The 27,268-nt window shown below is 42.2% G+C and overlaps 1 protein-coding gene across 4 annotated transcripts in view; it reads right to left on the bottom strand.

Annotated features, from left to right (window-relative positions):
- palmdb (palmdelphin b) overlaps nucleotides 1-27,268 on the bottom strand; it is an 85,487-nt gene that overhangs the window by 53,439 nt on the left and 4,780 nt on the right. For 2 of the 4 annotated variants that reach the window (XM_046061918.1, XM_046061957.1), the window contains exons 2-5: nucleotides 16,028-16,062; nucleotides 11,488-11,538; nucleotides 5,238-5,318; nucleotides 2,963-3,093 (exon numbers count right to left, since the gene is read on the bottom strand). In XM_046061918.1, the coding sequence (XP_045917874.1) occupies nucleotides 2,963-3,093; nucleotides 5,238-5,318; nucleotides 11,488-11,538; nucleotides 16,028-16,051 (287 nt within the window). In that variant the 5' untranslated portion in view covers nucleotides 16,052-16,062. Of the gene's footprint in view, nucleotides 1-2,962; nucleotides 3,094-5,237; nucleotides 5,319-11,487; nucleotides 11,539-16,027; nucleotides 16,063-18,612; nucleotides 18,620-27,268 lie in introns of those variants that run through there. The other 2 variants (XM_046061936.1, XM_046061926.1) reach the window with 2 other exon arrangements.

The following is a 27,268-nucleotide window of genomic DNA, read 5'->3' as shown; positions in this document are numbered from 1 at the left end:
AAATAAGATCCTCTGGTCTGATGAGACCAAGATAGAACTTTTTGGCCTTAATTCTAAGCGGTATGTGTGGAGAAAACCAGGCACTGCTCATCACCTGTCCAATACAGTCTCAACAGTGAAGCATGGTGGTGGCAGCATCATGCTGTGGGGGTGTTTTTCAGCTGCAGGGACAGGACGACTGGTTGCAATCGAGGGAAAGATGAATGCGGCCAAGTACAGGGATATCCTGGACGAAAACCTTTTCCAGAGTGCTCTGGACCTCAGACTGGGCCGAAGGTTTACCTTCCAACAAGACAATGACCCTAAGCGCACCGCTAAAATAACGAAGGAGTGGCTTCACAACAACTCCGTGGCTGTTCTTGAATGGCCCAGCCAGAGCCCTGACTTAAACCCAATTGAGCATCTCTGGAGAGTCCTGAAAATGGCTGTCCACCAACGTTTACCATCCAACCTGACAGAACTGGAGAGGATCTGCAAGGAGGAATGGCAGAGGATACCCAAATCCAGATGTGAAAAACTTGTTGCATCTTTCCCAAAACGACTCATGGCTGTATTAGATCAAAAGGGTGCTTCTACTAAATACTGAGCAAAGGGTCTGAATACTTATGACCATGTGATATTTCAGTTTTTCTTTTTTAATAAATTTGCAAAAATTTCTACATTTCTGTTTTTTTCTGTCAAGATGGGGTGCTGAGTGTACATTACTGAGAAATAAAATGAACTTTTTTGATTTTTGGAAAATGGCTGCAATGAACAAAGAGTGAAAAATTTAAAGGGGTCTGAATACTTTCCGTACCCACTGTAGTGGTCCGGGGGTCCTCCCCCAGAAGATTTCGAGTATTAAACACTTTTCCTGCATTCTGGGGACATTTTCTGGACCAGGTGGCAAAATTTTGGTGGCAGGTGACAATTCAGAATATAGAACTGAACAGAATGCAGTAATCAGTAGTTTATTATTGTGTTTAGCCTAAGTTACTTTTTTTGGACAACACAGTTTTCTTCTATATTTACATTGCATTGCAGGCTTACTGTGCAAATAAACGTTTGTTAATTAACGTTTCTTGGTGCAAGCTATTTTTCAGAACATTTTTAACAAATGCTTTCAAAAAAGGTGGGTAGCTTACATGACCCTCCCTCCCTGCTCCCTCCCTCCAAGTCGAGCTACTCCATGCTTAACGCTTCATTTCCACTCCCCTCCTGCTTACTCTCCCTCGGCCCTGTCACTTTTGGCGCTTTTTTCATTACCAGTACCAGCATAACTCACCTCGACTCAACTCAACTCGTTTTGGCCGTGCTCCGTTTTCCATTGCAGTACCCAGAGATAGTACCCCTCTATGTAGCTGGTCGTCATAGCGACTCCACACACAACTAAGTAAGGTTCAATGCAACACACACACCAGCGATCCACACAGCTTTCTCTTTGGTTAAGTTAAAACGTTTCATTACTGAGAATGTAAAGACAGATAAGCGGTATGAAAACCTTACAGCTGTGTTTTCCTCTGCAGTTGTTGCTGCAGCGGTCTGTGTGACAGCGGGACCTTGGGAGCTCCTCCCGTGGGTTGGCGCAGGCTTCACTCGCTGCCACTTGCGGAGCTCCTCAACTCCGAAAACTTTCAAGCACATTTTTGTACCGCCACTTTTTGTAAAACTGTCAATATTCGAAATCTACACAGTTGATTTCTCACCTCAAAATTTCTCAGAAGTCAATTTAGTGAAAAATTTACATACGAAAACTGTAAAATAAAAAACTTTCTGTTGCTGGCCTCTGTCTAGCAGAGTAGCATGTAGCTGCAGTACTGGAGGCTGCAGTTTCAGGCCCGGAACTGCAATTCCAGGACCCTTGTTTACTTTGATACTGCCAGCTAGCTGACTGACTAGCTAGCTATGTTACTCTTTACAGCCCCCTGAAGCCAATTACCCTTACCACAACTACCACCGAGTGTGTGCTTAAACCTAAGTTATTGATTATATGCACGTTGACCGGTTAACCCTACAGCTGCGCATATCGGCCTCACGGCCGACGTGCTAGCAGACAGGGTTAACCTCCTTGGTGTTGCTGTGCATTACCACCACCACTCCACTAGATGTCGCTGTCGCAAAAGAACTAGGGTCCTAGAACTGCGGTCTCAGGATTGCGGGGGTCCTTAAACTGCAGCCTCCGGTACTGTAGCTACATACCATTGGTCTGGTGTGCGCAATGATGATGCAGTGAATAGTGACGATTCTCTCTGACCAATCAGTAGTCTGCTGTGTTTTTGCGTCACATTTTAGTATCACCTCGATTGGAACCTCGACAGAGGTGATACAAAAAACAAAGTACCTGGAAGCAGGTACAACTTTTCCACAATGAAAAACAACAAAGGCGAGTCGAGGCGAGCTGGTACTATGTGTCAGTATAGAAAATTACCCAATGGGCCGCTTATCGTGCTTTATGGGCCGATTGTTGGCCCATTTTTACACCAGCCCCAACGGTGCATCGGCCCACCGGGCACTGCGGGATACTGATGGTAAGTTTGGGTCATAAAGCTTTAGCAAAAATTTAAGGTATTGCAATAAACACATACTATTTAATTAATAAAGAATGCATAATTTCAAATCAATAAAAAAATCCTCCTGCCTTTATTAGTCACACACACACAAATCTGGTTGGGGGGTAGGGGCCATTAGGGGCAGGTTTTGATGTCTTGATGACACTGATTACAATCTAATCCATCAAACTCGATTACAATTTATACATAAGGTGTTGCATATAACCTCTCTTCTGTTTCTAGTTGCTTCTGCAGCAACCTCTTTTTTTCCCAGTGGGATCGCTGAAGTTTCACTCTTTATACGCCTTCCACCAAATATAAATGCCTTTACCTACATGACTTGTTAGTTCTGACAGCTTTGTTCCTGTTGTGTGCAGTACTGGGCGTACTGTGGGATTTGCTGCAGTTTCCAGGTGCTTTCAGCTTCAGGTTACCTGAGGATGTTGCTCTGCAGCTGATCACTCTGCTGTTGCTCGTCATGAGCCTGAAGCCTCATGGCCTCCTGTTCCTCCTCCGACTGCTGACTCAGACCATCCATCAGCCACTGCTCTCTCAGGGCTTTCTTCTGTCAATCAAACACACCAACACACAGGAACCTCAGTTAGCGCTGCCAACGTGATTTTAGAGTTCTGTTCATATCAAGTTCTTAGTGTCATGAGGAAAACTGTCCTTTATTCCCACCCCCTCAGCCTCACTGCCACCTATTCAGTCCAGAGTTTCCAGTCCGTCAAGAGTTCAGTATACAGTAGTACAGACGTTACTAATAGGCGGACCGTGGTCTGGATCCGGACCCAGCCACTGTCCTCTCCGGACCACCGACCTACAGCTGATTTATTATTGAGACTTACTACCTCGTGACGGAGCCTTTCTATTTTAACCCATGCAGCTTCTCTAGCATTTACTGTACTGGTTTAGCAGCCCAGGAAACTCACAGACCAATCGCATGTGCTCAAATCGTCTCATGACGCTGCTCAGTCAATCAAATGTATGCATTCCGATGCTTGTGAGTCAAGTCTGCGAGATTCACCTGAGACGTTTTGGAAACACACATGAATTGAGGAGATGAAAGGGAAAAGAGATTTCACATGGCTTTTAATCAAGAATGTACAGATTTTTACATGTACATTCCTCCCACGGCCAGTTAAAAACCAGAATATCTCATAGATCTCCAATGCTAGCTGGCAGGACAAACTAGAGCTCACGTTTTTTGCTGAACAAGAGAAAGTAGGAAAGTGGTAGCTCTGTAAGAGGGAATGAAAGAGAAGAGGAGGCAACAGCTGTTCAGTTGTTAAGATGTGTTGAGTGTTTATTATAAAATTGGTCAAGACTACACTTCATCACTTCAAGCTACACTTTTTATTTCATTTTTTCTAAAAATTAGGCACTTTATTTTAGTTTACTTAAATTTAGAATTTATTATTAGAGTAGTTATTATTTATTATCCCTCCAGTATGATGTCAAAACTGACATTTTATTATATGATTTGGCAGTCCGTTGACGACTAAAAACATTTTGATGTTCTGGACCTTTGCTTCGGGAAATCTTCTCTAACTGGACCTCTTTGAATTCTAATTGAATACCTCTGCTGTAGTGGACCATTTTATTCATTTACAAAAGATCAAATCATCCACCATGTTTTTTTTCTATATTTACCCTCTAATTGCTGAATTAGGTTAGCTTAAGGCTGAAGTTGTAACTGCAGCCTTAAGAGGAAGACTGCAGACACTACTGAGGGAAGTAAAGAAGGGGACTCCTTGTAGCAAAATACAACATTTATCTATAATTGAGTATTAGGTCTCTATTATTGAAAACTAAATTCATTTGTGTGTTGATAATTACCAAAATGTGCATAGCATTAAATTTTTTATCAGACTAGCATTCATTTAGTAATGCAGATAATCTTTTTGTAAAAATTTGTTTTTGCTGAAGAAGAAGAAGAAGAACCTCTGATTTAATATATGTGAAGTGACATTGTCTCTCATTTCACTCAAGCTGCCTGGACACTACCCTCTCTTCACCAAATCCCATTATCATAATGGGGATCACAGCAAAATAGTAGAAACACCTATCAATCTAATACACTCCAATACAATACCCCCAGTAATTACAGTGTCAGAAATGACCAGAGTCATGCTGTGAGTTTGTTTTAGACTCCTCCTGCCCCCTGGTGGTCAAATAATTGCTTAATGCAGATTTAAAGAATATTCTATATAAGCTGGAAATAATACCAGTTATATGGTCAGTTTGGAGCACCCTAATGTATCCCGTACTCATGTTCACACGAAAAGGTGGAGGAGGACTCTGACACTCTGACAGAATGTATGTGAAAGTGCTGAAACTTTATTGACGTTAGAGTTAAATAGCCATAGGTAGAGTAAGAACAACATTAGAAGTTATATAATGCAACAACAGAGGGAATCCTGTTGATATTTGGCCTTGCTTCATAGTTTGTGTCTGAGTTGATACAGAAATGAAACAAAGATTGCTGCAGTGTTATTAGCTTTGAGACAGTGAACACTCACAAACCCTCCATCCCAGAGATCCTCATGGGAGTCTTTGCTGTCTCTGTTCAGTGTCTGGAGATACATTTCTACTGTGTAATCTTCTTTATTAGATGGAATAAGAAGTCCGAACCACATTTTGACACATCCAATGCAGTACAATTTCTCCCACATGCTAGTCGTCTTGCTGTTACTATGGTAAAAATACCTTTATGTACTGGAGTTTTAATTTCTCCTCTTCGATCTGTCTCCTCTTCTTGTTGATGTCCTCCTGGATCCTTCTTTTGTTCTGTGGGGGAAAATCAACACTTAGATTTAACAGCATGGCAACTATTCCACCTGTTGCCTTCTTGTGCTGATACTTCAACCTTGAGCTGACAGCTGAACACCAATAGCCATAAATATCTAAAAAGCAACACAACCCTTATGAGCTGACCCAACTTACCTGTGTGTGTGTGTGTGTGTGTGTGTGTGTGTGTGTGTGTGTGTGTGTGTGGGTGGTTGGGTTTGGCCACCTGTTCACTCCAACCTCTACAACTTTCCCTGCTTAGAAGCACCTTCAGCTGGATATTTAAAGTAATTTTATATTGGAAACATATTTGTCTTGCCGGGATAATCACTGACACACTGCTTAATGGCTTTAATCATTAACTCGGCATCAAAACACAAGCCCCGTGTTCCTGGATGTCACACTGAGGGGGGTTCATTGTGGGCTAAAATTAGCCCCTGGATCTTAGATCAGCATGGCTCTAACCCCAGTGAAAGGGGATCTCCAACATGACATCTACTGATATTTATAGGCCTGTCTCTGTTTGTCGGACTCAGATTGTTGCAATGTCTGGACCATGAAAACCATTTCACAGAGACAGCTGGCACCATAATAATTAGAGGCATACCAATCAAATGACACTCGTTTCACATCATGTTTGATTTCCACCTGCAGATGTAATGCAGATTGGGTGGGGTTTTAAGACGTGTCTGAAATGTCTAAAGAGAATACTCACCAGCTTGCTTCGCGGAAGCTGACTGGAGTTAAAATAACAGTGTCCTTAATTGTTATATTCAGGTTGCAGAGGCATATTGAGATGTTACCAGGGGCCCTAAATTCTTTGCTATGCTTTGGCAATCCTCCCAAAAGGTATATCAAACAGTTTTTGTCTTTTTATCTTTTTTCAACTGATTGCTTTTTGCAACAAAGTGATGTTTTAGTTTATTATTAGCATTTAGAGAAACATCAGAATTTTTCCTGCAGCGTCCAGTGCATGTTTGATTGACAGCTGAGCAGGCACGAGATTACTTTATTTGTCCATTGGATATTTGTCATGGACATAAAGGCTGAAACTTAAAAATACCCCAATACCCAGATCCCCAGCTGGCGCACACACACACACACACCAAGGAGAGACACACCATGTCTTAAGTGACCGCCAGTTTGTCTTTCTACCACAGTTAAAAGCTGTGCCGCCTCCCTGCGCTCTGTCAGGGGAACTGATCAGCACATCTCCTTCCATAACTTTGATTGTTTTCCTCTACAGCTCTGTCATCCTGCAACTACACACCCACACTTTATATTTTCAGACTCTGCTTGCTTGGAAACAACGTCTGTTTCAGTCCAGCTCAGACGACATATCACAGCAGTGAATCACTGGAATGTGTTTAGTTATATTGCTAGAAACTTTCACACATTACATAAATAATGATAATTATGATGGAAATAAAGAGGAACATCTTGATCTTTCCCCCGCGACCCTGTATGCAGGATAAGCGGTTGACGATGGATGGATCTTGATCTTTCATCAGTTACATGAAGAACGTCTCGGGTTACGTATGTAACCCTTGTTCCCCGAGAAGGGGAACGAGACACTGCGTCGGTGACGACACTATGGGAACGCCTCTGGGCGTGGCAGGGCTGAACATGAATGAAACTACTCCAATCCTATTGGTGTTGCTAGAACGGTAGCGTGTGACGGCGTAACTGGAGGCGTATATAAGCACGCCGGCACACAGGACACATTAGCCCTTTTCTATGAAGCAAGGCACTCCAGGCGGGGTGAGGTGTGGCGGACCGACGCAGTTCGAGTTCCCTCGAAGGGGAACATCTCGGGTTACATATGTAACCCTTGTTCCCCGAGAAGGGGAACGAGACGACACTATGGGAACGAGAATACCCACTTAGGCCGCGCCGAAACCCCGCCTGCCCCCAGCGTGCAGAACCTGACGGCACGACTAGGAGGACAGCGCACGGGTGCCGGGTGCAGAAGGAAGGTCCAGACTGTAGAACCGGATGAAGGTGTGAGGGGTGGCCAGCCAGCCGCATCACACAAATCCTGGAGCGACGCCCCTGCAAGGAGGGCCCTAGAGGCCGCCATGCCTCTAGTAGAGTGCGTCCTTACGGCCATAGGTGAAGGTAACCCGCGCACCTGATAGGCCAGGGAAATAGTCTGAACAATCCAGTTGCTGATCGTGTGTTTGGAAGGGTTGTTTGGGGGACCCGAAACACACCAGCAACTGATCTGCTTTTCTCCACCGGGAAGACCTCAGAGTGTAAATACTCAGTGCTCTGACTGGGCAGAGCAGATGAAGTCTCCCGTCCTCCGCCGTCACATGAGGTGCGGGATGAAACGCCTGCAGCACCGTGGACTCCGTGGCCAACCTGGATGGGACCTTAGGGACATAGCCCGGACAGGGGTGCAGGATGGCTCTGACCCTCCCCGGGGCAAACTCCAGGCATTCCGGAGACACCGAAAGTGCCTGGAGATCCCCCACCCTCCTCAGAGAGGTGATAGCGAGGAGAAAGGCCATCTTAAGGGTCAGGTGCTTGGCCTCAGCCGACTCCAGGGGTTCGAAGGGGGCCTCAGCCAGCGCTTCGAGAACCACCGCCAGGTCCCAGGTGAGAAGCCTGGAACGAGTCACGGGTCTCATCCTCCGGGCTCCACAGAGGAAGCGCATGACCAGTGGAAGCCTCCCCAGAGGCCCATCCCTCAGAGGGGTGTGGAACGCCGCCACGACAGCAACATATACCTTGAGTGTGGATGGGGAAAGGCCAGCAGAAAAACGGTCCTGGAGGAACTCCAGTACCATAGTCACAGAGCAGGTAACTGGGCCCCCTCAGGGGCCAGACCCACAGTCTCCATAGGGCGGGGCAAGGGTGAAAGACCTGGCCCTGCGCCTGAGACAGCAGGTCCTTCCTCAGAGGGACCTGCCATGGCAGGCCCTCTAGAAGCAAAATTAAGTCCGAGAACCACACTCGGGCCGGCCAAAACGGGGCTACTAACAGTAGGCTGACACCGTCCTGACGGACCCGCTCCAGACCCCCCCTGGTGATTCAAATAGGCCGCCAGGGAGATATTGCCTCTCCTTGCGTCCTGGCATGCTGGAACCTGTTGTCGGTCCTGACAAGGACGTGGCGACCGCGGAGAGCGGGCAGAAAACTCCTCAGAGCTCTGAAAACCGCCAACATTTCCAGGCAATTTATGTGCCAAGAGAAATGATGCTCTCGCGAAGGGGCCGTCCATGACCGCGCCCCGTCCCGTGAGTGAGGCGTCTGTCGAAATAATTGTCCGGCGACATGACGCTCCCAACACGGGCCCTTGGGTCAGGAACCAAGGTTTCTTCCATACTGACAGGGAACGAAGGCACCTGCTCGTAATCCATATCAGACGGAACGGATTTCCCCTCGGGGAGAATCCCTTGGATTTTAACCACCACAGCAGGGCTCTCATGTGCAGCAGGCCAGACGGGATTACGTTGGACGCTGCTGCCATGAGACACAACACTCTCTGAAAGTGTTTCACAGTGATGGAGCGGCCTAGCTTTATTCTGGTTACTGAGAACACAATGGACCCAACACGTGCAGGTGACAGGTGGGCCCGCACAGGGAGTTCCACACCACCCCTAGGAACGTAGTCTGTTGGGCGGGTGTCAGCACACTCTTCTTCGTGTTGAGCCGCAGCCCCAAACGCCAAAGGTGGGCGAGGACGACATCTCGATGCCGAACCGCTAACTCTCGAGACTGGGCCAGAATGAGCCAGCTGTCGATGTAGTTCAGTATGTGGATGCCCTGGAGCCTCACCGGGGCCAGAGCTGCATCCATACACTTGGTGAACGTGTGAGGAGAGAGTGCTAGGCCAAACGGAAGAACCCGATACTGGTATGCCACGCACCCGTAGGCGAACCTCAGGAACTTCCTGTGAGAGGGACGGATGGAGATGTGGAAATATGCGTTGTAGATCTATCGTGACAAACCAATCCTCGGATCGGATCTGACTGCCAATAGCGGGGATGGTGAGCATCTTGAACCTGAATCTCCTCAGAGATTTGTTCAGGAACCGTAGATCTAAAATCGAACGTGATCCTCCGTCCTTCTTGGGAACTATGAAGTACCGGCTGTACAACCCGGACTCCCTGACTGGCTGGGGTATGCGTTCTATGGCCCCTTTGTTCAGTAGAGAGAAAACTTCTCGTTCCAACACCTGGCTCCGCCTTGAGTGCACCGCAGTCCAGACCACCCCGTTGAAAACGGGTGGGCGGGCCCGGTGGGGACCCCCCGGTAGAAACCTCAGGACCTCTTCCCCCGGCCCCGGCGAGACTGAAGAACAGTCAGATCCCTCGTCTCGGGGGGTTGTGGGTGAGAGCGCTGCCTCGAATCCCGAGTGTGCTGAGGGGGAGCACGAGAGGCGACACTCTGCCTTTGGGTCTGGCGATAGGAGCTGGATGACGGCTGGGCCCTCTCTCGTCTCTCCCAGCCGTCGCCATCCTGGCTCCCGAACGACGAGGGAGATATTGCCAGAACGCCTCTCCTTGCGTCCTGGCATGCTGGAAACTGTTGACAACGGCGTCCACCGCCTCGCCAAACAGGCCTGTGACAGTGCTGACATGGAGCGGCCAATAGCGCGGGCCGTCTCCTTCGTGATTCTAAGCGACAAGTCCGTTGCTCGGCGGAGCTCAGCAATATCCTCTGCTCCCGAGTCTATGTCCTTCAGCAGGTCGGCCATGCCTTCAAAAGCCTGTAAGCTTTGCCCACCAAAGCAGATGTCATACGACATGGCTTGGTAGGTAGTGCCGGCTCCTTGAGGGATGATGCATGCCCGGGCGAAAGATAGCTAGCCAAAGCATCCTCAACCCGGGGCATCACCCCATAGCCAAAACCCTTGACTCCCGCTACGTCGCTATAGACCCGGAGCGGGGGAGTAGTCAGACGAGCTGAGAAGGGCTTGCCCCAGGACTTGCACAACTCATCATGCAAGTCCGGAAAAAAAGGCAGAGAATGGCGCGGAGGCGGCGCACGGCGGTGGAGAAAGCGCTCATCCAGTTTGCTCGTAGCATGTGTCCCTGGTACATCCTGCGGCCAGTCTCGCAATGGCCGCAAGCAGCCCCCTCGGGGGCATGCGGCATCCCCAGACAGGAAACACACAGGATATGAGTGTCGCCCATGCTCAGTTCTCATCCAGCCTGGATAAACCCTATCCCTGCCTGCCACTCTGCTCTGCTGAAACACATTAGTCTTCTGTTGCACATTAAAATAAACCTTTGGTTACTCCCCTGAGCTGAACCGTTTGTGACTCTGCCTTTTGAGTCCCGAAGTTCTGACATTATGACAGTTATTTTAAGAGAGAGATCTTCCAATGTTAGTATTTTAATACCCTATTCCAAAAAATACTAAGATCCCCACTGGATTTGTCTGACTCAGGCTGCAGAAGCCACACAGAAAAGGGACTGTGGATTTTGCCTCGTGTCTCTTAAACTGGAGTCCTATTAAGAAAGGACATCTTCACAGACTTTATGGAGACATGGAAAAATTATGGTGACCAATACGTCTTTCGATGTGCATAAGTGTTGTAATAAAACAGACCTGAAAATGTTAATTTATTCTTTAAAGACTGAGAGAATACATCCTTATGCTTCGTCTAGCCTGAAGCATACTGTTTTTTCTTTCTTTCTCCTAGTAAAGTAAAAGCTATATTTTATTTGTCTAGGCCAACAAATTAATTTGAAAACTCATTTGAATAATTCATAGACTGCATTGGGGAAAAAACACACCAGTTACCATACATACCAAGGAAAATTCCCTGTATGTGAAAACCTACTTGGCATTAAAGCTGATTCTGATTACAATGTGTACGCACACGTGTTGTTAATACACTAACTAGTACAGACACTGTACATTACCAAAGACTGAAGACAGTCATCAGATGTCATGACTTTTGTCAACAGATAAATAATAAAAAAATCAGACCAATTTGAACAAACCTGAGCCTGTAATTTCAGCTTGACCACCATGGATTCTGTAGACACTGAATGTTGATTTTGATGTTAAATAGCCCTCTACCTAATAAGATAATAAGAACTACAATCATCAGAACTAATTTAACAAAAGAGTGGTTTAAGTCAGCATAGCAGCTCTAAGCTGTGACAGATTATTTGTATCCAAGCTTTCTCTTATTACAACTGGTCCTTACCGTGATCGCCTGGAGCCTCTCCTTCAGCAGGTCGGCCTCTTCCATGATGGTCTACAGGACAGACAAAGTACATGGCAATGAATGAACTGGAGGTGGAAGTGAGAGGGCAAGACAAAATCCCAGTATTATTTCAAATAGGCTCAGAAATTCCAACCTCAATAGCAAAAGTCTATATTTTAAGATCTTTCATGCATTCAGACAATTGAAAAACATTACAGTAACAATAATGGCGTTCAGGACACCACAGAGCCTAAAGTGAGCTTTCAATTTCTACACTCACTACAAAACCCTGCCCTGTCAACAGATGAAATCCAAAGTTTTACATGGCTTATTGTTACTTGACATGAACAATGTAACAGTAAATATCAACATGTTAAATGTTCAATATTGTTACTTATTTTTTATTGTTAATAATAAATTAGAATTTGAAGCATCTTTCACATTACCTACTAACTTTACTAAAGTCTTAAGGGGTAACTTTTGTATTTTTCAAACTGGAACCTATTTTCCCATGTTTTTGTGTCTAAGTGACAAATGAGGACAACTAATTTTGAAATTGGTTGAGAGTGTTGAGTGAGAGTATTGTTGAAAGTGTTGAGTGAGCGTGCACATTTTAGCATTTGTGTAATGGTTTGGCAGAACTTCCTTGAAGCTAACCAAAAGTCCTTCCCCAATAGCTCCCACACCCGGACTTGCATCGGCAATGGTAAAAATAACTGCACCCTGTTAAATGGCAACAACGCTACAGCAACCTCAATTATGTTTAGATCCTAAACATCTTTAATTTTGAAATTGTAAAAAGATACAAGTAAATAGCCTCACTGACAGAACAATCAAAATCAGTGACCATGTGCACATATATACCATAAATCAAATTAAAATGCTATGAGGGTATTACATTGAGTAATGTGAGGCAATATTATTGCACTACACATTTGTACAGTATACATATGTTCAAATGAACAAATGTACATCCAGTTTTCATCAAACGTTACTCAAACAGGAAGAAATAGTTTGTTCGTTATGGACTATTTGCAGCAGTGCTTACTATAAATACTAATACTAAATAATAAATACTTTAAATACTTTAAAAATACATTCATTTTTTGTATGAATATAAATTATTGCCAGAATTGTCCTTTAAGTATGTATTTGTGTGAATTTGACACATTGTAACTAGGAAAGGTGTATTGTTATAGCCTAGGGTTTTAGAAACTCAATGCGACTATCCATCATTCATCATTATAAAATGACACAATATTCAACTGTATATACAGTCACACAAATATACAATGTGACTGGAATAATACACTGTAAAATGTCAACGGCATACTAGGAGTTTAACTTCTGACAGTGTCTGTGCCTGCAAACAATGATTTACTGCAGTACATTATAACACACAGTATGGATTTGCGTATATCAGCCTTGACAGTGAGAGAGACAGAGAGAGAAGTAACATGTCCGTGTCATGTGTCAAATAGATGACTGATCCAGGCCTGAGGAATGGCACAATGAGTATAGGGAATGTTACATGGTTGTGTTGGTGCTCTGTGTTATGCACAACATTAAATCAGAAGAGGAGAATTGACGCTCAAGATTAAGATGAATCTGACCACGCAGAGAGGGAACAAAACAACCTCTCAAAGTGCTGTTTGAAAAGAGAGCATGTGGTTCACATCCACAGCCATGTGAGGGTAGACTCAGCAAGACATACAGTTTGCAATAATATATTGTGGGAGAAAGAAAAGCGAGAAGCAATGCAAATATAACTAAAAAGAATGACAAAGAAGAGAAAAGGAAGGAAAGTGGAATTACTGTATATGAAAGACAAACTGTTACTAAACAAAAAGTAGAAGTTGTACAGGAAAGAAAGAATGTTACTCTGTTGACCTTGCTCAACTGATCCATCCACACATAATCCTCATATCTCTAGGGAACTGCAAACCGCACTTGGTCCCATCTAACACAAACAGCCACTCCCTACTTGCTCCAAAGAACTCACAGCGGTTGTATTCTTATAGTTTTTGTTTCTGATGAGCAGTTGGCACCACTACCATCAGTGAGTGAATGGGGTGAATGTAATGTGAAGTGCTTAGAGTGGTCAGAAGACTGGAAAGGCGCTATTATTAGTACAGTCCATTAACCAATTTCCGTCTGTACCATGACATAATTGTTCTGATTTGGCGGCTACTACAGTGGAAGGTGGTTCTCAGCCGATTGGCTGCCCAAATTCTCATCTCTCACGCCTTCCTACACTATCTGCGAAATGTACCCATTCATCATAGCAGGCGTTCTTTGGGGGCAGGAATGGTCAAGACTAGGGCTGTGCGATATTGCTAAAAACTCAAATCCAAATATAGGTCATTTCAAATCACAATAACAATATTTATCTGGATATAGAAAAGTAAATTCAATGAAATATGGCATTTCCAACTGTAACTCAGGATATTTCTCTGCATTATAAAAGTGGGGTATGTGAGAACATAGAAGGGAGAAATCCAACACCATGACAAATACCATGATAACGTAAGTAATGTAACTAATGTTAGCTGGGTTGTCGATTAGCAAACTGACGCTACTTGCTGCGGCATAACCATCATTAACAAAGGAGGGTCACATTGTCTATTCATAGTGCAGCTCATGTAGAGTCTCACCCTGGTTTTGGTCCAGCACCAGTTCATCATATAAATATCTCGGTGTTTGTCTGGACAGCAAATTAAACTGGAAAAAAAAGACATTGTTTTTAACAAGGCCCAGTTAAGGCTAATTTTCCTAAGGGAATTAAGATCCTTTGATGTGAGCAGAAATCTGCTTTATACCTTTTATCAAGGAACTATAGCTAGTGTTCTTTTTTATTCTGTGCTTTGCTGGGGAGTCAGCATTACTGTAGAGGATAAAAATAGGATCCATAAGTTGATTAAAAAGGTTGGCTCTGTGATTGGCTTCCCCCTGAGTCACTCGAGGTCGAAGTGCCAAACTGAAGAATATCATGGATCTTGTAGACCATCCACTCCACAGTGTCCTTAAGACTAGTTCCTTTAGTTGGCGACTTAAGATGCCTCGGTGTTCCCAACAGCAATTCTATTTTTTAATGAATATTTCAGATTTTTGCTTTCAAGCTCTTCAGCTGCTCACATTTTTAAAAACCTGTCAGCTCTAATCAGGGTTCTAAAGGCTTTAAATGGCTGCAATGTTTTTTTGTCTTGTTTGTACATGCTGGTTATCCTTTCTGTTTATACTGTATGAGTGATGTAAGTTAGTGGCAATTGAGTTTCCCCATTGGGGATTAATAAAGTTTTTCTATTCTATCATCTGAGCCTCCCACATCCCATGTTATAAAACTCAATTACTGACTCACTTTCTTGCTTCTCGTTTCAAAAATTCAGAAACTGGTACCAGCCTCCAACCCTTTTCCGATTCAGAACTCTCCGCACAGGACTCTGTACATTGATAAATTCCTAGAATCCATGTTCCTACTGGTATTCTCCGGCTTTCCGTGCTGCTCAGAGTCCACCACCTACCTACCCTCAACTACCTCCCATCTCAACGCAATGTCTGACATTTCCATCCATTCTTTCAACAATCTAATCTATATCCTAATCTATTTCTTCAGCCCCCTCCCTCTAATATAACGCATTTTGTATTGCTTTTGGAATACATATTTACCATGACGTTATCTCTGGTTTTAGTATACGGGTAGTATATTGGTTTGATATTGTTACTAATAATCAGCATAGGTTTGATTAAGATAGGAGCACATTTTCCATGATTTTAGGATGAAAAAATTTAATTTTGAACCAAGAATATTTAGAAAAAACTGAAAGATATTTTTTGGCTTTTTGCCTTTATTACATGATAGAATAGCTGAGAGAAAGGAAATATGGGAGAGATAGAGGGGATGACATGCAGCAAAGGGCCGTGGGTCAGACTTGAACCCAGGGCGTGGTGCCGAAGACTCGCACATGGGCTCTTTGGGTGAGCTAACCAGCGCCCCCAAAATTTAAGATTTTTAAGGTTATTTAAACACCAAGGTGACCTTTGTTCTTTAGAAAGAAAGTTTGCAAATCTCTTAAGAACATCACTTATGAGTAAAACTCCTAACAAACACCAATTGCTTGTGACCTTGTTTACTAAGATGTGATTTAATGTTTCTGGGTTATAAATAAACCACAGAGGGGCTTGCACTTTTCACTGGCCTGTTGACACATCCGCAGTTAAAATGCAGTTTAGCTCTTGCAGGAGTGGCTAAGTCAGTGAGTAACACAACTCCAGTTTCAAGGATGTTCTAATAAGAAACCAGTGGGGCCCATCGGACTACTCAGCCATCTGAAGGCCAGCAGGACCTTCAGGACTTTATGACAAAGAATGACAAACTGAAATGAAACCATCCCTGATATTAATTCACATGGGAGATTTATGTATGTATATATGTATATATGTATGTATATATAAAAAATGTGTGTGTATGTATATATATGTGTGTGTGTATATGTGTATATATATATATGTATATATATGTATTCAAAAGCCTTGTTCTTACTGTTTCACCACCCTCCTGGTCCATTTTCTGATTTTCTGAAAAGTCAATGAGACAATGAGAATAAGTACTGTGGTTATTTCACTATTAGTGACAATTGGCTTCTGTCAGTATGTTCATAAACCAACTCACTGTTTTAACCAATCTTGTTCTGGCATGTGGTATTGAAATTGAACATTTAATAGTCTTTCACACAAATCCATTTTTATCTGACCACTGTTTAATAACTTTTGAGTTCCTTTTTCTTGACTACATGCCATTACGCAAACATTCCTACACTTGATGTTTATCTGATAGAACTGTGGCTAAATTTAAAGAATTCCATCATTCCATCCAGCCCATATTACAGAAAACCAACCTAGATCCTGCTTTGCCCATAAAATACAGGCTCATATCGAACTCCTGCTTCTGTCAAATATTTTAGAGAAGGTTGAGGTGCAGTGTTGGAGGGGCACAATGTCTATTACAAATGTCACAGGGTTTCAGAAATGGCACTATGAAACTGTTTATGTGAGGGTCTCTAACAACGTTCTAATGACCTCAGCTCTGTCTTTGACAGAATACACCACTGTATCCTGATTAAGAGGCTACGTGACTGGATGGGAATATCAGGCTCAGCATTAGACTAGTTTACATCATATCTCTGACACAAGTTTTGCCGTCACTTTGTCCCTGATATTAATTCACATGGGAGATTAAAACTAAACACAACAAAATCACATGTCCTTGAGTATATTTGTGTGACTTGAAAACAAAATAACAACTGAGGAAGCAACAAGAAAGTCTGTATTGCTTACAAATAGCCAGGAAACTACAGAGAAGCTATTTGCTGTCGATATAGAAAGATTGGAAAAGCTAGGATTTATATCGATAAGTCTGTTGTTTTTCCTTAGATCCACCACACAACTCCACTTTGATGTATTCTGCTATAAAAAGGTCTCACGTATAGGAGATTTAGCTCTGCATAGACTTAACACTGGATCAGCTGACTGGCAGGGAAACAGCAACCTGCTGTACGAGGTAACATGACCCTGTGATAAATAAGCAGGGACATGTTTATTTATGTGGTGCTAGTGTTCACAATGCTAAAAGCATGTGAGCTAGGTAAATGTCGTCCTGTCCATGCTCACTACTGCCTGCTTTCTCAGTATATCAGAGCAGATGTCCAGCACTCCATGAAATGGGCTATGTAAGAATTTTTTTGTGGGATATCATTATTCTACAAGGAACTATCGAAATAATTAAATATAATTAATAGTTATGCACAAAATTGAATAATGAATTCTAAATTAGTGTATTGCACACATTTAATTTAAATGTACTGCTATTTACACAAAAGTGTAATAACATATGGTTATCAAACACTTTAAACAAATTGGTTGCTTTTTACCAGCAGTATTCCCTTTACACAGTAGCAATAACATATTTCTTGTAAATCTCAACTTATATATAACCAAAATATAAAACCAAAGCTATTTACCACTGCCAGGGTATTACCTTTTATCTAGCTTGTTAGAGTCCAGAGCCACAATCAGAACATCTTAACAGGCACTTTCTGAGCAACAGGTTAACATATATAAATCTGTTTTCTTGGTATCAGCAGAGACATTTTCTTTTATCATGGAGCAGCATAAACAGTCCATGTTCAGTAGCAAGTGTCCCTGTTATAGAGTGAGGTGAAGTTGAATTGTCTTGAACTTTTTGTACGTGACACGGAGCACAAATCATTGGTAGAGAGACTGATCCTCACTGTTTGTGAGTGTCCAGAATCTATTACTGTATTCTAAATAGGACATCAACAGGAGGGAATTCGCATGGAAGAGCATCCCTGCAAAACTAGATGAAGGCCTATCAGGTAAAGTTATGTAGCCTATAATTTTAACTTTAGTTAAATAGGCTACAGCTGTGTGGCGCAAAGAAGCCGCCGCCATAGTTACTCTCCATAGAGCGCCTGGCATTTACTCGCAGAGCGCTTGTATTCCTGTCTGATCACCGGAGCAAAAAGCAATCCTGCGGGGCCAAGCAACTACGTTGTGATTTTAAGAACATTCCTAAGACCGACATCTTCCCCAATACTAATCAGCATGCAGTTTGTAGCTATCCACTTCGCTATGGCATTTAATTGTTAGCTTGTCTTGCTTTTGTTTATCTACTTCTCCCACACGCTGCATCCAGCATAGTCTGCCGAAGCCTCCCTCTGCTGCTTGTTTGGGTGGGTGATTTGCAGGCTGATCAACATCCCACCCATCCTGTGACCCATGGTTTGACTGTATGTGCATTCAGAGCCAGTGAGCAACGGACTTTCAAAATAATAATAATAGTAATAAAAACTGCGTTAATTGTCGGCGTTAATTAATGCGGTAACGCAATGATAACGCGTTAACGGTATACATACATATATGTGTGTGTGTGTGTGTGTGTATGTATATATTATATATATATATATATATATATATATATATATATATATATATATATATATATATATATTGTATATATATATATATATATATATATATATATATATATATATATATATATATATATATATATATGTATATATATGTATTCAAAAGCCTTGTTCTTACTGTTTCACCACCCTGCTGGTCCATTTTCTGAATTTTTTTAGTTTAAGTTTAATGCAAAAAATAGATAAAGTTATTACTGTAGATAATTTTAATATTCATTTGGAAGTTGACAATGAGTCAATGAGACAATGAGAATTAGTACTGCGTTTATTTCACTATTAGTGACAATTGGCTTCTGTCAGTATGTTCATAAACCAACTCACTGTTTTAACCAATCTTGTTCTGGCATGTGGTATTGAAATTGAACATTTAATAGTCTTTCACACAAATCCATTTTTATCTGACCACTGTTTAATAACTTTTGAGTTCCTTTTTCTTGACTACATGCCATTACGCAAACATTCCTACACTTGATGTTTATCTGATAGAACTGTGGCTAAATTTAAAGAATTCCATCATTCCATCCAGCCCATATTACAGAAAACCAACCTAGATCCTGCTTTGCCCATAAAATACAGGCTCATATCGAACTCCTGCTTCTGTCAAATATTTTAGAGAAGGTTGAGGTGCAGTGTTGGAGGGGCACAATGTCACTGTGTATTACAAATGCCACTCAGGGTTTTGGAAATGGCACTATGAAACTGTTTATCTGAGGGTCTCTAACAACATTCTAATGACCTCAGCTCTGCCTTTGACAGAATACACCACTGTATCCTGATTAAGAAGCTACGTGACTGGATGGGCATATCAGGCTCAGCATTAGACTAGTTTACATCATATCTCTGACACAAGTTTTGCCATCACTTTGTGTCTGATTCCTTTCCACTGTCTTGTGTTGTCCCCCAGGGCTCGGTTCTGGGGCCCCTGCTAGTAATAAAATATTGTGCCTCTCTCCTCTGCTCCCCACTCCAATCTGCGAAATTTAGGTGTAATATTTGATCAATTTGCATCATTTAACACTTACGCTGGGCAATCAACCAGATCTTGTTTCTTACAAATAAGAAACATCAGTAAACTAAGATTGGTAGAGATGCTTGTACACGCATTTATTTCATCTACTGTAACGCACTATTCTCATCTCTTAGCATGTCTGCCCTTGACCACCTGCAGGTATTCCAGAATGCCGCCGCGAGGTTAGTCACAAGGACAAACAGACAATGTCTTCACTGGCTCCCTGACGCATATAGGATCCGGTTCGAAATTCTCTCCATTACTTACAGAGCACTGGACAGTCAGGCAAGGATTATACTTTCCTCGTCTTGAGTACGCGAGGGTCCGCGTGACAAAAAAAACGTCATCAGAGGGGGTACGCGTAGGGTCTGTGCGGATGTTGTCTGCGGGGTCCTCCGCTGTCCGTGTCTGCGTCTGCTCCAGAGTATATTCGAGGCTTTAGGTCCTTGCATATGTGGCAGAGCTACTATCCCGTTATTCATTACCTCGTTCTCTTTGGTCAAATAACCAAAATTAGCTTTGTGTCCCACATACTCTCCTTCAGACCCGTGGTGATTAAGCTTTTAAGGCTGTTGCACACCAACTCTGGAATGCTCTGCACGCATCCTTTCGGCCTCCTGATTCTGTGGACGTTTTCAAAAGGCAACTAAAGAAACACCTGTTTAGACTAGATTAACTTAGCATTTGGGTAACCAGTACACACCAGGTCTGCATCATAAGTATTTATTATTATTATTACATACTTTGTATTTATTGTGTACTTTTACCACGTACTGTTTTCTAATTGTGTATTATATTACATACTGTGTAATTATTATGTATTTTGTATTTTATTATGTAATGTATTTAATTTGTATTTTTATTACGTACTGTGCTTTTAGCACACTTCCTCTTCACAAGGCTTGGGTGGTCATTTTATCTTGTGTATTTTCATTCTTTTATGTTGTGTAGCACGAGCGACTTGTGTCTGCAAAATGCACTTTCCATCAACCTGTGACTTTTGGAACTAGAACTGCCATATTGGAATTACATTTAGTTTACCCAATCCAAAGTATATACAATAGGTTAAAGGGGTGGTATTATGCTCATTTTCAGGTTCAAAATGCTATTTAGTGGTTGTACTAGAACAGGTTTACATGGTTTAATTTTCAAAAAACAACATATTTTTTGTCATACTGCAAATTGTTGCAACTCCTCTTTTCACCCTGTGTTGAAGGCTTCGTTTAGCTATAGAGTGATACATCTTGTCTCTAAATGATCTTTGTTGGGAGTAGCATATGCGTAGTTCCTAGTAAAGGTGTACTAGCCAATCAGAAGCAAAGAAGGGCGGGTCAGTGAGAAGCCCGTAAACAAGGCTTTGGTTCAGCTGTACATGTTGCCGACCAGCTTGGCAACATGGACTGGTGCAAGAGTTTAAGAGTGGTGAGTTATTAATCTGTAACAAATGTATCTTTCATCCATAAAGTTTTAACTGAGCTCTGTCTCTACATCACAGTTACAACTTTATGTCCATTGACTGCCTGGAGGGTAGCTAGTGTTTGGAAGGGAGAGGAGAGGTGTGCTGCAGTTCAGTGTTTATCAGCTTTCATCCCAGTGCTGTCACAGGGGTGAAAGGGAAACGGCTGGACTACAAACGAGCAGTTTTCAGGCAGTTCAGGGCAGAGTCTGATGATGGAGATGGGAACACCTTTTAGGCTGGACTTTGGGCTTTTTTACTTTGCAAACCTATTACGTGCACAAAAAAGGTATATAGCTCAATAAAGGAGAGGGGAAAAGCCAAAAAGCATAATACCACCTCTTTAATGTATTCAAATATTAAATCAATTAATTGAATTTTTTGCTAAATATGTGTCGTTTAAGTTAAAGGAAAGGAAAATAATTATACTGTGCACTAGTGTTGTAGTACTTGAAACTGGTCTTGGTCTCGAGACCGGTCTTAAGACCACTTTTTGATGGTCTTGGTCTCGTCTCGGACTCAACCACATTTGTACTCAGTCTTGTCTCGGTCTCGGACATTGAGGACTCGGGATTTTATTTTAAGACCATAACTTTGGGAATATCAATAAATTGCTTTTGCATTGTCTGAATTATTTGTTAAAATCCTAACTTTGATTGGATGTAAAACATATTGCTTCAAATGTAACCAATAACCCTCATTCAAATGTGGATCTTTCAGATCAATTTGAGAAGTACCTGTGATCTCGTTCCACATTTTATTGTGTGTCATGTAATGTGGGGAACCGGTCTTGGTCTTGACTCTGTCTTGCCCTCACTCGTTCTTGGTCTCGACTTGGTCTCAGCCCCTAAAAGTCTTGGTCTTGTCTCAGTCTCAATAACTCTGGTCTTGGTCTTGACTACAACACTATTGTGCACACATGCAGACAGGATCAATACAAATGTCCTTGACAGTCCACACAGTGTTAGCTGAGAGGGGAGGGACCATTTGAACTAGCACACCAGTCAAGTCTGCTGTAAATACCATGTATGCGAGTAGGTGCTTATATTTTCACACATTCATGCTCAGCCCCCTCACACACCCACACACATACCGACTTAAATCGGCCTTTCACCAACATACTGCTAACCCACACACAGCATTCATGTCAGAAGACTGTAGATATTAATTTGTCAGCTTGTAGAGAGAAAGTACTTCTGAGGTACAACTGTAGGGAATTTTGAAATTAGTACAATTAGTCTAAAAGTCACCACACCATGTACATCTACAATTTTATTTATAATCAACAGCTAAATTGTCCCTGTCCTACTGATTGAGTGTGACAAAAATGATTCCCACCTGTAGATGCTTTCAGTAGCACCAGGGTCAAACAATATGTATGTAAAGATGTGGTTTATGTAACAGTGTTGAATAAATTAGCTCTGCAGTTTTGAATAGAACGGAGTGTGAGGGGGATGGGAGCTGGGGTAATGCTGAAACTGAAAAGAAACACAGACAAGTGTCAGCTGTTAACTGTCTATGTTAGAGCAGGACTTACCTATCAAACCACCAAGCACATCAACTGCCCGGAATTCACAAACAAGGTTGTCATCAAGAGGTAAATGACATAATTAGTAATTTATCTGAATGCATCAACACAACCTATGTTTATGTTCAGCTGACACAAACCCCTGGTGGCTTTCTGAATTACAACTCTTTTTGGTCAGACACAAAGGCATAAGAAGTGTGCTGTTGTTGAGGTGGAGCCACAAAACTTTGTTGGGAGATGGTCAGGAATGGATGGACAAGTCTGTGTGGGTCTGTGTGTTTGTGTTTAGTTCAGCCTCTAACTGGACTCTAACTGGATACCAGTTATTTCCCTCCAGTCTCCTTTTTTAAAATCAATTCATGCTGCTCTGGGATGATTCCAGTTTAACCGCTTCTTCCGTTGGCATACAAACTGCCTCTAAAATTTTCTTTGCCTTCTGGTAGAACACTCAGGAACAGTTTTGGAAGGCATTGACAAATGATGTCCTGTCAGTAGAGACGTCAGATCAGAAAACAATCATAGCTGTCATTTTGGGAGAGAATGGGAAATAACTAATTTTGCTGTTTAGTTTGGAGGACTATTGGCATTCAACCTACAGCCAGAAATTATGTGCACTCCCACAAATTCATAGCTACAGTATGTACACTTTATACCCCAGTAATCCTTGATGTTCTTATGGGCTCTGCATCTGCACAGTGCCTGCAACAAGCCTTTGCATTGGAAACAAACAGTAAAATAATTATAATTTCTGATTTACATGCAGTAGTTCAGTTCATACAGTAACATATGCTTAAGTGTGTGTTATGGACATCACAGAGTGTATGCTGTAAGCATATACTAGATAGCTGCCAACAAGTCTTGGGCTAGCTTGTGTGATCAACAAGCACTCCTTTAAAGGAAAACGTTTGTTTCATATATTTCTATTATCAACATTTCACCTTGAGAGATTAACCACAATAAAGGAAATGTATCAAACATAAATACATGTTATGTATTGTCATTGTAGCTACAGTTTAATATGGCTTTACTGTCATCCTAAAAAAATTGAACACAGGTGAGTGAGCACTGGCGGACGTGTTCTTTCATGCAATCGACATGGCGAGTGATATCGTTTTTTTTGTGTATTAAGTTTTGGGCTGAACAGTGAGGTAATTAATGCATAGCACATGTGCTGAGAAAACCAAGTTTCAATGTGAGTGACAGAAGCGAGAGGGAAGGACTAGAGACTACTGAAGGTCATGCTGCTGGTTAACTTGTCCACCTGTTGACACCATGGAGGCCTGATCCCGCGCTACTTAAAATAGAAACCCTGCCTGGCCCACGGCTGGACCAACCTCGCATTGTCTGCATGAGAGAGTTTGGATGTTTGAAGTAGGTGACTAGGTTTGCAACAACTAATTGATTCAATTTCTAAATATTGATTATAAAAATAGTTGGCAACAAATTTCATCATTGATTAGGTGCGTCTATGTTATGACATATGCGCTGTTGCAACATTACTTAATTTCCGGTCTCATAAGGTGGGGGCAGTAAGACAGCTAATCTCATGCCTTGTGTAGCACATGTGATGCATTACAGGAAATGTCAAAATTATTTGAAAAACTGCAGCAGAGGCTAATGTTACAGCGGAGAAAAGTGTATGACCCAAGTCGTCAAAAGTATGGGAGCCAGCATATGCTGGCTTTCAGTAATACAGCAGTTGTTCAGCAGAAGAAAATATCAACAACCAAAATGTCTGGTGGGAAATATTCCTAATAAATAAAGGATCTGTGTACCACTGTCCTCCACGTCCATTGTGTGTCAGGAAAGTTTTAATGACTTGCCCACGTCTTGCTGTCTGGAAATGGTGTGCTGCCTCTGGAACAGTCTCATCCTCTCTGCATGTTAGCTTTACTGCAGCAACTGTAGCGATAGTTGCTAACGTAAAAAAAAAAAGTATTGCATAAACTCTGAGTCTGGCCCATGATAAAGCTATTTTAAAGCATTAGCTGAGTAACTGAAATTGAGACAGAGACACTGGATTGTATGGAGTTAGAGTCTAAAGTGAATCCTTTATTTCTTCAGAAACCTGGGCCCGTATTTATCAAGCTTCTCAGAATTACTCATAAGAACACTGCTAAGAACTGACTTAAGAGTAAAAAAAAATCTTGGCTCAAAGCTGAGCTTAAAAGTTAGTTATCAAGCATCATAGTACTAATTGGAGTGAAGTGTAAGTCTAAATCTTAAGTGTCAGTCTTAGTGCTGATTCATGACACTTTGCTGTGCCGCAAACAGGATTTTGGATGACGATGTAGCCAAGGACCAATCACTAAATAGATTTCCTTCTTTAAGAATATTCTCAGATAAATTCACATTGAATGGGGAAATTTCTAAGAGGAGTTTTTATTTAACACACATTTAACAATAAAGAATTTTCAAGATAATACATTATGATAAAGGCCTACACATTAATAAATGAAAGATAAAAAAATTGCCGGCTATATGAACTGTGTTTGCTTCTGTCGGATTACGGAGGATGTTGTTGGGAAGTCGATGAAACGCATGACAGTGTGTGGAGCTGCAAGTGCTAAAATTGTTTCCATAATTATTCGGCTTATTGATGGTTGTGACGATCATCAGCATTGCTGCGTTTGTCCTGTGGCAAATAAACGAAGCGTCATCTCCACTTTCAATTTAACTGAAAACACATTACTGCGTAAAGTCAGTGGTGAGATGACGTCCCTCACCAGCTCGCTGACAAAGTTTATGCCTGCGCGGTCTGACCACGTCTTATTAACTGCGCGTTTTCAGAATTCTTCCTCTCCTCTCCGCATATCTCTGTCTCCACAGCGCCATCACAAGCCCTACTGGCAACTCCTAACCACTTGAGAGACCTCTTGAGCTGTCTTAAATAACAGGGAGAATAAGAGTGATTCTTAGCTTTAAGAAATTTGATAACTTGCTTTTATTCTGAAGTTTAAAAGTAGGAGTAAATTTCATGAATTCTCGGCACTTTGAGAAGCTTGATAAATCCATTTATTTAATAAAATGTTTTTATTGTAGCGGCCTTGTCTGTCTTGAGTTAAATGTAAGCTGTGCTACTATGCATAATCATATTATATTGTCTCTCTCACTTCAGAGAGAAACAACTCAACATGACTGACTATGATCTGAGGGAGAATGCCCCTTGCACACCACAGGAAACAGCTGTTCTGACTGACGGTATCCAGAATATGCTGGTAACCAACATGAGGCCACTATCAATGGTAGAGGATGAAGGATTGAGAAAAATGGTTATGCTCTTCCCTCAAGGACCCATTTCACCAAACTGATGGAGAGGAAGTACGGGGAGACATTCCAGTGAGTGAAGAGCCTGCTTTACCACCATGCCACTGGAGGACAGACTTATGGCATCAAACATCTTGAAGGTGCAGCCAGGTTTGAAATCCCTACCAGCAAAATGATCGCTATTTTGCATGACAATGGTGCCAATATTGTGGCTGCAGCAAAAACAATAGAGGAGAAGCATGGGTGGTCCTTCATCCATTGCTCTGGCCACATCTTGCAACTGGCGTTCTATTCTGCATTCAAGCACTCAAGCATTTAAAATGGGCTGCAAGATGTCTGGTGGAACATTTATTTTTTCTAAAGCAAGACAAAATCAGCAACAAATTGACACACCTGAGCATAAGCTTGGAACAGCATGTTCTATGTCAGCTGACTGCTTGAGCAAAGGTGGCCTGTAACTGCAAAACTATCTGAACAACTTTCACACAGAGGGGCAAACAGTACCTTGACCTAAAAGCCGACCAGTGGAGCCTGCTTGATGTGCTTTCCACAGCCCTTAAACCCTCTGAATGTGCCAATGTGTTATTGGGGGTGGGGGGATATATCACAACATCTACAGTAACTCCACATTTGATGGGGCTAGTAAAGTCCATCTGGAGTGCTGCCTTTGAGTTAGCGGCAGCGCATGCTTTCCAAGTCGCTGCAATGGAGGAGCCTCAACAGCGATGGAAGAAGGAGACTACTTTCTTAGACACATTACCGAACAAAGTGATCCACTCCTCTGCCCCAGACCCAAGGTCTCAGAAAATTGTCTTTACTGTACAAGCTGTGTAAACACAGGCATTGATTCAAAAACTGTAGTGAGGAGAATAGAAAGGGGAAAGCTGAGAATCTCAACAGCCAAGTGAGGAACAAAGTCATCACATACTTTGGAGAGAAGCCCCTTGCCAAGAAATAAAATCCTGTACATCGGTGGAAAGCTAACAATAATTTATATGCCACCATGGCCAGGTTTGAGAAGTCCTACTTATCAATCACTGGCACCTCAACACCATCTGAGTGCCTCTTAGCTTCCAAGAAGAGAGACAGCCCTAGCTCAGAGCGGCTAAGGTTGGCCCTCTTAGCCCACTCTAAAGGAACTTTGCACTGCAGTGCAAAGTTCCTTTAGAGTGTGAGTGAGTGTGTTCCTGTATAGTCCAGTTCTACCTCCATCTCCATAGCCTGTTGTTTATTTGTGGATTATGAAGAGTTTGTAATTTTTTAAAATCTATTTGTAGATTGTGTTTTCTATGTATTTGTGACTCATCTGTGAATTTACAATAATAATGACATCGATTTATCCTCATACTGTTCAGCTCCTCTAAACTGAAGAGTTACAAGTTTTTGTTTTGAACAGTTGTAAAGACCTGCTATGTGCACTTTATAAAAACCCATGATGTTGCATGCATGTGCTTTTGTATATGATTTGCAAGTTATTTGAAAGAGCATTTTAAAAGATGATATGGAATAAGTTT

Source organism: Micropterus dolomieu, linkage group LG01, assembly GCF_021292245.1.
Source record: "Micropterus dolomieu isolate WLL.071019.BEF.003 ecotype Adirondacks linkage group LG01, ASM2129224v1, whole genome shotgun sequence".
Classification (NCBI taxonomy): Eukaryota; Metazoa; Chordata; class Actinopteri; order Centrarchiformes; family Centrarchidae; genus Micropterus; species Micropterus dolomieu.
The sequence above is the reverse complement of the archived record's forward strand: the minus strand, read 5'-3'. Positions and strand labels throughout refer to the sequence as shown.